This window comes from Parus major, chromosome 4 (genome assembly GCF_001522545.3).
Source record: "Parus major isolate Abel chromosome 4, Parus_major1.1, whole genome shotgun sequence".
Classification (NCBI taxonomy): domain Eukaryota; kingdom Metazoa; phylum Chordata; class Aves; order Passeriformes; family Paridae; genus Parus; species Parus major.
The window spans coordinates 36,608,810-36,620,903 of NC_031771.1; the positions used below are offsets into that span (position 1 = coordinate 36,608,810).

At 37.5% G+C, this 12,094-nt stretch overlaps 1 protein-coding gene across 12 annotated transcripts in view; it reads left to right on the forward strand.

The window, feature by feature from the left end:
- Positions 1-12,094, forward strand: part of TENM3 (teneurin transmembrane protein 3) — a 350,102-nt gene that overhangs the window by 229,212 nt on the left and 108,796 nt on the right. For all 12 annotated transcript variants that reach the window (XM_033513516.1, XM_033513518.1, XM_033513517.1 and 9 more), the window contains one exon: positions 2,057-2,295. In XM_033513516.1, the coding sequence (XP_033369407.1) occupies positions 2,057-2,295 (239 nt within the window). The remainder of the gene's footprint in view (positions 1-2,056; positions 2,296-12,094) is intronic.

The following is a 12,094-nucleotide window of genomic DNA, read 5'->3' on the forward strand; positions in this document are numbered from 1 at the left end:
GTATGTGAAGAGTATTGTTGTATCTACTGTATGGCTTTCCTTCTGTTCCCCAAAACAGTACACATTGCACATGGAAAGGGAAACAGCTACCTTTGTGTTTGGTGGTTTTTTGGGGATCTGTTTGTGAAATATACCTGGACATAGCATTTACCACATGTAGCCAGGAATGAAAGACTAATAAAGGTCAAGGGGATAAGGCACTTACCAGGACTTAATGAATTTACATGATTCTGTGAATCTGTGCAATCAAATTAATGCTGTTGTGAACATTTTTACATAGGGCTAGTTATTATTTTGGTGTTTGCTACATTGAAAATATCACAACTTGTAATGAAGTACCTTCTTAGACAGGATTTAAGCTACCAGGGCTTCGTCTTTTGAGGTTATTGATTATACTCTGAGCTCAGAAGCCAAAACAAATTTGGGGTGTGCTGTTGTGCACCAGTAGATTTAGTACATAACCTTCTGTTGTTGCTGCCATCAAGTTTAATACTGTTCAGAATGAGGTAACCTATGTAAAATATTTCATGGAATCATGTTTGTAGTGCAAATATTTTCAAATAGAGGGTCTATGCCAAGATGCTCTAATTCATCCATTAACCTCCCATAGCAAAATCACCTGTAAACAACAAATCTTGTTTATCAACTGCTGGTATGTTTCTCAGGCTGCAGTGGGGCAAATTAGTTTCTGGTGTCTCTACAATGTAAATTGGTCCATTACTATGCAAGAAGCTGAGCATGTGCCCCAGAGAATCAAAGTCCCATCAGCTAAGAAGTTCACACTGCACCAGTTCACACTGCCACATGGTGTAACTAGAAAGGCTTTTCCCTGCACAGCTGGCTCAGTTGGTGCTGGATCCTCTGAGCCTTGCTGTATAAGTGACAGGGAGGAGGCAAATACAGTGTAGGCATGCACTTACTTTCAGGAGGACTTGGTTATCAGGAGTTCATGAGTGTCTCTTAGCTATGACAAAACCCAAACAGCTTTCTGGTTCTGTTTAGCTGTGGGTTGGTAAGTTCAAAGTCTCCACAGTATGCTTTCTTACCATTTTTAGATATAATATATTCATTTTCCTCGGCTTAATTATGTGAGGGCAAGCCATATGCTACAGAGTTGCCAACATAACAAATTGGTGGGAAACCTCTGGTGTCAAGACCTTTCTTTGGACCAGGTTTTTGTTCTTCATTGACTTGCCTGTGTGCATCTGGAGAAAAACTCCAGGTGGAATGTGCCATTTTTAGAGGCTCGTTCAAAGTAATTATGATTGCATGAACTGAAATTAAGGGATTCTGTCATATAGAAGCTCAGAGAGTAATATTTCCTTTGGAGATCTTAATTGAAAAAATAAACTGGTAACTCACAGTGTGTCTTAACTTTGACTTTGCTTTTCATATCTGTTGCTGGTTTTTGGTGGTCTTGAGCACTTAGTAAATATATTTCTTTAGAGTACTTCTCCTGGGCTGTAACTAGCTGCTTGTATCCATAATCAGATCTTTTTATGGTAGGATTATGTGCATGTTGATGTGAATTAGTTAACTGAGTACTTAGGACACACTCAAAAATATTTTTAACTGACTATTTTTGGAAAACTTGCCAAAGTTTGTAACTGAGAGATTACTGTTTTCTTTGTACTTAACCTAGGAAAGCTGTGATAAGTAGTGTGGGCTGCAGTCACATTGCTCATTATTGACTTTTTAATGGAGTTCCCTGTAGTCTGATGCAGAAGCCAACACAAATAAACAGCAGCAGAAAGCCTGTCCCTACTTGTTGGATAAACTGTGAGAGACCTCCTCCCTGCTACACTGTATTTTGGGCAGTTCTGTTTACTGTCTGGATACCAGTGTATTATTAATGTTTGGGGGGCTTTGGTCTTTACTTAAAGGGAAAGTGTCTCTTTATGTGTGAGTGTCATGACAAGTTATTGTTTCTATGACCCTTTGTAGATGGGATGTTGTTAGCTATTTGAAAAATAGGCAACATCAAACAAGAATTATGATTGCCTGCGCTCCAGCTTTATTTACTTTTATACTTTACCATATGCTCTTTCTTTCACAGGCATTTCCTATTCAAAACAGGAACAGGGACCACACCACTGTTCAGTACTGCAACGCCAGGGTACACAATGGCATCCGGCTCTGTTTATTCCCCTCCTACTCGGCCACTACCTAGGAACACTCTATCCAGAAGTGCTTTTAAATTCAAGAAGTCTTCAAAGTACTGTAGCTGGAAATGTACTGCACTCTGTGCTGTAGGGGTCTCAGTGCTGCTGGCAATACTGCTGTCCTACTTTATAGGTGAGTCCCATTTTTTATAATTGTCACTATGAACAGTAATGTCTGATGGATTGTATACGGACTGTGACATACTAACCTTTAACTAGAAAAAGTCTTTGGTAACAGTAAAAGCCACAAGGATTTAATAAAAAGTCACAAGTATTTAGAGAAACAAGAAAATTTGAATACTTTGCAAGCATTCTGTAGCTTGATGGTCAGTGAATTAACTTTGAAGAAGTATTTGAACTGCAATTAAATTATGTGGGGTCAAGTTCTTCTAAAAGTATGTGTAAAATATAGGCTGTAAAAATTCCATTATGTGAATACAACTTGCAGGATATCTTTGGAACTCTTTTAGTCTCAATTTGCTGAAATATTGCTTATACAATCTTTCAAAATGATAACCATCACTTATTTCATCGTTACATACATGTATTTTTGTGTATAGAGCTGGAGCGGAAGTCTAATACAGTTGTTTGATTATGAAATAGGAAAAGTAATTGTCCAAAAGGACAACATGCAGAGAAGATGTAGACTTCTTCCTCTCTTGTGGGTTGTTCACTTTTAATTAATTAATTTACTTTTAATTATTAATTAATTAACTTTTCTCTATTTGTTTGTTAAATTCCATTTTCCAAATTTTATTTTAGAAGAATTCCTTCATTTTTTTCATCTCCTTAATTATTTTTGTAAATGTTCACTATAAATATTATATAATTTGAGTTTTAGGCAGTTAATAGGAGCACTGCTTGGCCATGAGAAAATGTCCTTGACTTTAATAAGGGAACAGAACAGAATTATTTTGCACTCCAAACTTCCTTTGCATCTTTGTCCAGATTAGATTTTTTTCATGTCTGAGTCCATAAATGATCTTCAAAGACTTTCTTTTAAATGACTTGTTAATTAGAAGTTTAGGTCACCACAGTTATGGAAATAGAAGTATGATGGTCTTATATAAGTTTTTGTTATTGGTTACACACATGTTTAAAGTCTTGCGGAGTGGAGGAAAGAAAATAGTAAGAGTCAATGTCTCTTTCCTTCCCTCTTTTTAAAATCAGTGTCAATTTATATCAGAGCCTAGAGGGCCTTAAGATCCTTAAATCTTCATCGTTGTTGCTCAAACAATCTTGTTGCATTTCAGTGCAAGACACAGCATAAGCTCTACAGAGCCTTTGTAGTTCTTACTAGTTGAAACTCCTGTGAACAATGCAAGAAACTGGGTTGCTGAGTAGCTGGAGAAATTCCCCTCTGACCCAGCAAAGCTGACCCCCCTGGGCACCCTTTCCACCTCAGCTGCCAGCCCCAAAGAGCAAAAGACACATATGCTAATGTAGGCCTTGCCACTGCTCTTCAGCCTCCTTCAATCATTGGATTTGTGGTTATTTTGTGCGAATGTGCAAGGAGTTTAAAGGTGTGGTTTAGAATTAAGTCTTGACACGAAATCTTTTTTTAAGTGGGATTGAAATAATCCCACTTATGAAACACATTAATTGTGCTCAGTCGCTGTAATATTGCCTCGTAAATCACCAGAAGTAAACATCTACTACTGCATAAATGCATAAATATGAAAGAAAGAAAGAAAGAATTCAGCATGAAGTATCACTGTCAGAAGCTGGGAAAAACAGCCATATATATATAGTAAAACACTGGAGACCTGATTGTGAGCTGAGCTCTACACTTTGCTAGCCCCAAAGAGCCAGATTACTTATGAATCTGAGGGGCACAGGAAGATAGCTGTACCGGATTATTTCTCCCACAGGCACATTAAGAAATATAAGCATGTCTAATGCACCTCTATTTCTGTATTCGGGAAAAAGAACTGAGCTTTCCAGTGAGCAAGAGCTGAAAGCTCCACACATCATTTATTCACATACCCTGTAAAGAAAAGATAGCTGTACAACATTTCATGGGTGCACGCCAGCTCACATCCTAGCTGAAATAAACAATGCACAACAGCCTTCCTCTGCCCACAGTCAATAGGGAGCACAGTGCCTACTGGTGATATTACGCGTATTTCAGCTAACTCAGCAATCTAAATGTAAAATTCAGCACTCAGAGATGCTCTCTAGAGAATTTCGTGTCCATAAAATCACGAATGGATTACACTCATTCATATATGTGGTTTTCCCATCTCTGCAGATGTAATATCAGATATATCCCCCATCTAATAGGCCATCCAAGTATATATCAGTAAAAATCTTTAATGTAAGATAGAAGCACTCCATCTTAGTTACCTATTTCATAGAATGGCTTGGGTTGGAACAGGTATTTAAGATCGTTTAGTTGCAAACCCCCTGGCATGGACAAGGACACCTTGTGCTAGACCAGGTTGCTCAAAGCACCATACAGCCTGACCTTGAATATATCCAGGGATGGGGCATTCACAACTTCTCTGGGCAACCTGTTGTTTCCATGGTCTGACTACCTCACAGCAAAGAATTTCTTCCTAATATCTCATGTAAACCTGTCCTATTTCAGTTAAAGCCATTCCCCTTTTTCCTGTCTTTGTGAGAAGTCCCTCTCCAGGACTCTTTCAGGTCCCTTTTAGGTAATAGAAGGCTGCTGTAATAGAAGGTTCCCCAGAGCCTTCTCTTCTTCAGGCTCAACAACCCCAGCTCACTTTTAGCCTGTCTTCGGAGGAGACACATTTCATAACATAGGTGTGAAAGGGAAATGACTGAGTAGGAAATTGGTTGTAGCATAAAAAGAAGGGAAGGATTGCAGAATTCTGTGACCTCTAGCACCCTCTGACATGCCTCCAATACAGTGGCCTGGCATCTCTGATGAAGTTTACAGCAGCTGAGGTGGCATGTCACCTTTGTATAGCGAGTTTGAGACATGTTTTGAACTTTACAGAGATATGTTGCCACAAGTGTGAAAATGCTACCACCTTGTAGCATTTGCTGCAAGGAAAGAAGGAATTCAATATGAAGTATCACTGTCAAGAGCTGGGAAGTCACCCGTTTTGCAGCATGATTGCAGCAAAATAGGCCAGTACATGTCGATAAGGTGTGGCTGATGTCCACTGTGTGACTGTGGCAGCTGCAGCCTGAAGGACTAGTAGACCACTCTCCAGTGAGTAGTGGTGTAACCCAGCCCTTCTCAGAATTGCTGGGAGATGAACATGTCATGCCCAGGCTTATTTTAGTTACAGTGAGTATGGGGTAGAGAAAGTGACTTGAGATCTCGCTGCCTCTGCTTAGGCAACATAAGGCAGAAGAGACAGTTTGCTAGACTTCATGTCTGCCTTTGTAGAGCTGCTCAGTCAATTACTGCTCCGTCAATTAGCCCAGCCAGAGGAAGGAGCTGTATCAAGAGTCTGGTACGTCTTGCACTTCTTCAATCACTCTGACAGGAAAGACTCCTACGTTTACAAAGTCTGCAAAGATGAGGTGAGAGCAGAGAGTGTCAGCATGGGTAGAGACCAGAGCAAACACTACACTCTAAAGCCACTTAATGCAGTCTTGGGGATCACAAGGAATTGAAAATGTTATTTTAGTCTAAAGGAAAGTCTTCCCATGCATTCTTGCATTTCTAGCCCCCATGGTCTGTCTTAACCATTCTGCAACGCACAGAATATTTAAGCTTACTATTCCTGTCAATTAGACCTGCTAAGTTTTAGAGGAAGTAGAAGGGAGTTGTGGAAAATGTTGGTCCTTTGATTAGAGGCTTCATCTACTGTTAAATGGTTGATAAAGAAGTAAAGCAACAGAAACATGCAAGTGCTGAACCAAAAGATAGTGTAGCAACACATAGAGGACAGGAATTAAAAATAGCTCTAGTTTAAAGTAAAAGATTCAAGAAAAAGCTCCCTGAAATAATGGATTACAAAATGGGGAGCAAAGAATTTAAACTGCCTCATTTATGGATCAAGTTAACAACAGAATTTCTTTAAGCTGATCATTTGCTTAACATCTGTCTATAATCAGATTTACAACCAAGGAGAGAAAGTGACCTTTTTTTCTCAACATGAAGATTTTAGAATCTTTTTTCCCTATTTGGAAGACTAGGAAGAACAGTACTAAATATAAGCCATTAAAGAGTAAGAAAAATTAAGCTGCCTTTGTTTGACCTCTTTATAGACATGAACAGTTTTAACCAACTTGGTACAGACAGTCCATGTGAAAGCCAGACATAGAGTTCAGTTTTACAATGTGGAGATAACACAGAACGTAGTCCTTTGTTTCCCCATGGCTTACTGCCTCCTTCAGCATCCATCACTTGCAGTGAATGAATGAAAAAAAGGAAAGTTCTGAAGGGAAGTTCTGAACAGCACCTCCTAGGTCAAAAATGAGCACTAAGTCAAAGTTTCATATGTTACCACCATCCTTCAATTCCATGTTTTGGGATCTTCTTTGTCTACTTGGGTTTTACTATGGCAAAGATCTTCTGGATGTGATTTTTTTCCTAACAGAAAAGTCCACTGTGTAATTATAAAGTACTAACCAGTCAGTAGTTGTTTCCAATATGTTGATACATATCACAGACTCTGACCAGCTGTATTAACAAACTGATTTGTACTGTACTAATTATTTCTGCTGTAGTGTGGATTCAGCAATTAATGGATGAAATTAATGAGAATTTGGGGACCTCAGAGCCCCTCTTTTTTTCCCAGGAGCTGCTCTAGCAATTGATTCTCCATTGCCAATGGCACTGTCTTGACATTGTCTAAATCGATACAAGAAATTACTGCCATTTTCACTGTACATGCAAATGAATTGGGGAGCAGTTCAGTTCTTCAGTCAGTGCTGGAACTACACAATACCAGATTCCATCAACTAAGTGTGAAGAGTTGTACACTGAAAAATTGTAGGCGTCTGTCATGAATTTTGTCTTATGTCTGCTAAAGAAATTTCCACGAACATAGAACATAATTTGAATGCACAATAGGACCTGAGCTATTTAGTCAGGCCCTTCCTGTCCTGGCTGCTTTGCAACAACCTGTCATACTTTCAAATCATTGAGCATTTTATTCTTTGGGTAACTTGGGATTGATCATTTTGTTAGCCTTATCTCAGCAGTCAGTGGTCAGAACAAAAATATACACCAGCCAGCTGTCCATTGTGATAAAGCAACTATTTATGTGTCAGTGATAACAGAAGGGCCTCTCTTCTGTAGGAAAAGAAGAAAAACAAAAAAAAAGGAAAAAATTATTTTAATTTAAAAGGCCACATGATTATTTTTGTCACTATTGCCTTTGTCATTTTCTATCACTGCTTTCTTTATCAGTACTTTTTTACTACTTCAACAAATCCATTTCAGACAGAAAAGAAAGCTAACATTTAGACTTAACAGATGAAATATCTTCTGGGAAAACATGTATTTTAGTTGATACTTCATTCTATGGGAAACAGTAGAAAAACTTGGGTTCTGCTATGACACTGATGATCATACAATCATAATGCAAATTTCAAATGAAATGTGAATGGAAAAGATACTAGATGGAAAGCCATGCTTGATAATTACAGATAATTCATGTTTTCTACGCTGTATAAAAATAGCTACATTATACTTATTCTGCAGTTATTATAATAACCACTGATGCTTTTTGTCTATCTAAAAATGTTACTGTTTTATCATCATCCCAAAATATTAAAAATAAGCTGAACATTATGTGCTAGTATATTTCTAATAATGGACAACTGTCTTCAGTGTTATCTCAAAAACTTCTTGAGACTAAAGCAACTTTAGACGTTTTTAGGTATAAAGAGAAGAAGGAAGTGTCTAGGAAAAATAACAAACAAGTTTCATTATTAGAGGAGACTGGCACATGAGAAGCATGCAAAGTGTGAAAGATAGTGTGTAACTGTCTGCGGTGAGTTTTAAGTAATTGTAAAAAATTATTAAAATGTCTGTTTCTGTAGGCTGAGGCTAATTTCCTATGTCTTCAGTGCTATTTCTGAGTTTGTTTTCTGTGGTTCCCACATATTACTTGGGATTTAGTGTGACAGCTGTTGGCATTCACATCTCTCCCCAGATTGTGGAGGACCAGCTGCCCTTCCTTTGGATTCAGTGTTAGAAGTCATAGTAGGGCAGAACCACTCTCCCCAAAGCTAATTGATTTACAGCCTTGGCAATTATAGAACTGAATTTTGTGACTAAAGCAATGACTAAATATACCTAAGAATGTATTTTACTATATCAGTAAAAAACAATATAATATTTCTTTTTGATTGCAATGTCAAGTTAACATTATTCTGCTGTTTGTAAAGCTCAGTTACTGCCAGGAATAAGGAAAACAACTTAATAATGCCATTTAAATGGAATTTTTATTACAATACCCAGCATAGGTATTGTAATTAACAGGCATGAGGGAGAATATGGTTTAATTGCCATTAATCACCTTACCTTTCATTATGTGTTTATAGAAACTATTTTTCTTTTTGACATACATTTAATTTTGAGCATTGTAATGCTATCGTCACTGAGAGTTTCATCAAGAACTTTTGGCTTTCTTCATTCTCTTCCCATTTCTGTCTGCTTCACTCAGTTTTGCTGGGACCTTAGCCATGTCTGGAGCTGCACTGAGGTGTGTAGGTTGGAAATATGTTCCCTGTCTACAGATATGTGGCAGATTTTTACAGTTAGCTAGGTTTATGCTCTCAGCCCATTTGTTTTTTCCAATAAAACAAAGCCATGAGGTAAACTAATATATTTATATATCTGATTCTTTAAAAAAAAAAGTTTTCCCTTTGATCTGTTGTCATCATTTGAAGGAAGTGTTATTGAAATTTTACAGTTTACCAAATCTACCTATCACAATGTATTCAAACTACCATGCAAAAAGCTACAGCAGGGAAACTTCCCTTATGTAAATCTTTCTGAAAAAGCATGCCAGCTATCTAAGCACGGCTCCTTAGCATTGTCTGATCACACCACATGCTTAGCAGAACCACACTGATATTCTCATGTTCTCCCTCATTGTGTGCCTATATCTGGATTTATGAAGACAGCCAGTGTCTCCAGCACTGTTGAAAGTACATCACTTCTTGCGAAGTGTAGACTTGCTACTCATTTTAACAATCTGTGAGGCTTTTAGGGAAGGTTTCATGTGTCTAGTGCATTTGGAGGTAGCAGCAATGTTCCTTGTCTTTTTATTACAAAATTAAAGCTTGGTGGGTTTGTAAGTAGCTGACTCTCAAATTAAGAAGTTCTGGATTAGGTACACAGTGATGTCTCTCTTCTGTCCGGAAGGAACATTTCCAGATCTCTCTTAGCAGTGAGTGTCAGGACCAGCCAGAATCTGGCTGTCCCTGATGGCAGTGCCATGTGTAGGGCTCTTCTTTCCCAGCATGTGTGGCTCTGCTCTGGGCCTGGAAAATCTGCCTGCTTGTTGTTTTAGACATCAGTGCCACAGGTTGCATACTTCCATGACTTTGTGCATAACAGAGGTTTTCAGCTCTAACATGTGATCAAATTATTTTCCTTGTTATCCCAAAGGTATGACTTTAGATATCTGTATGAGTTTCATATAATGTTTACAGCATTGGTGATGAGTTAATTTGACTTCCTTAGAGTGGGAATATTTTGTAAATAATAATGTAATTTCTTACATTCACCACATTCTTTCTTTCGAGACTGGGAGACAGAGATAGAATGACTAGTCCAAAAATGAAGTTGTTGTGCTTTACCACCTTATTGGGATGAAGGTGTTTTTAACATCCTTTTTGAAATAGTACAAAATCTAAACATCTATGTCTTGAAGCATAAACATGAAATATACTTTCTTGTCTCTTTCAAGAATACCATGGTGGGATAATGCCTTTGGCTGATGTTTTTAAAGCAAAGATCTTGTAGCTGTGTTCCAGATTAAGTGCAAAGCATATTACTATTTCAGGAGTGCAGGGAATTCGTACTTGATTGGTGTTGTGGATGTCACTTGCTATTATTGTTAGTGGCACTGAGAATAAAATGTTCATTGAGAAAGATAATCCTCACATGAAAAGATGTAGGAACATATAATTGACAATCAGGAGGTTAAAAGAAACTTGACAAGATTTCAAGGGATTAAAAAAGTTAATCTGTCAAGGCACACCTCCGCTCCAAAGGCTTGTATGCAAATTAAGATTTACCACAAGTTTTTTGGCAAGGGTCCTGTCACCCTTGCACTTTTGCCCAGTGGAGAAAATCGAAACTCAGTAGTTCTGGCAATATGAGAGGTGTAGTAATAATCTGCAAGGTGACATAGTGATGCCATTGCCCATAAATCCCACATGTCATATCATGAAGCAGTATGATGGGTTTTTTTCAAAATCTGGATGCTGCTTTCAGGAAAATTCTACAAGTCTCTTGCAAACAAGTTTTGTAGAGATTTGTGTTCTTCTGCACTTGTCCTATAGTCTTCTGACAGACTCCCAAATATTAGCAATTTTTCAGACTAATGGGATACTCAGTTAGAATGCACTGTTTTTCGATAAAGAGGAAGCTTAGAGTAGTTTAAGAGGTGTTCTTTTTATTTTATCAGTCCAGGTAAACATGTAGTGTATTTTAGTAGTAGGCAAACATGTGTAATACTTCAAATGAATGCTTATGTTTAAGAGATTTTGCAAAGCAGATATTTGCTTGGGTGATTACTAGAGTTGTTGTGGACATAGGATTAATCTTCTCTTCTTTGCTGGTAGTTTCAATTAATTTCTAACTCATGCCTGTGAAAAAAGAAGCCAGGTCTTAGACATGTGCTGTCTGCTGTGATATTTGAATTACAATACATGTATTAAAGCTGGCAGTTTTGGTATAAATTACATCTTTTCTGTAAACTACAGTCTTTTCTTGTTTTTTTTCTGTGAAGAGAACTGCTTGATTTCTTTTTGAATGCTATAAAAATATTCATTCTGTTAAAAATGTCTGACCTAGATGAGATTTTGGTAAACCTCTCCATACACAAGCACTATAGAATACAAAGGTCAAGTACATGTGTCCAACATAGCTTTAAGTAATACCATTTGATATTACATTTATGGCTGAGATCACAAGAACACATGGGTTTTATATGGATGTAATTACCCCATTGCAGGGATTAATTATGGATGAAAGTTAGATGTCCTCTGAAGTAGACAGGAAATTGATGCCATTTCAGACAACTCCATTCACCAAAAAAAACACCAAGCCCACTGTCTCTTAGGAACTGTCACCTTTAGCAGCATTTGTACTTTTATAATCGAGCAAAAAGAAATGTGCTACAACTGTTTAGATGACATGAACATTTGCATTTCAAAAGCTTATTTTTCCTCAATAATAAAACCAATGAAACAAAACCAGAGAGGGTTTGACAACATTCAATAAAATAGGATCACACAAATGCATGTCTTTTACTATTTCTATGGAAGCAGTAATGGCGAGGGGGGTGGTGGGGTGGGGGGTGATGGTGTTAGGTATATAAATGAATATCAGCCATTTGGAAAATTAGCTTGTTCCAGAAACCTTTAAGTATAGAAATAGGTATTCCTGTGGGATTTTTTAATTTAAGAATACTTCTAAGTTACCTTTATTATGGAACAGGAAGAGTAGTATTTTCATTTCAGTAGTATTCATTGAAAACTAAAATAATATCCATCTGCATAGAGTTAACCTACTGCTAACCACTGAATCTCCTGAAGTGTAACACAATAACTGAGTACAATAAATTTATCTTCACTTGTAGAAGCTCCAAGCTTATCTCTTGTTTTACCTTCTCCATCTTTGAAATGCCAAGTGTCACACCCCTTTTTGTTGAGGCATTTTTGCTGGACAGTGGGTCCTCATTTGACACACTCCAAATATTTTCACACTGCTAAGCTTTCACACTTATTTATGTTTTTAAATTATTTCCCAGGTTTTTAAT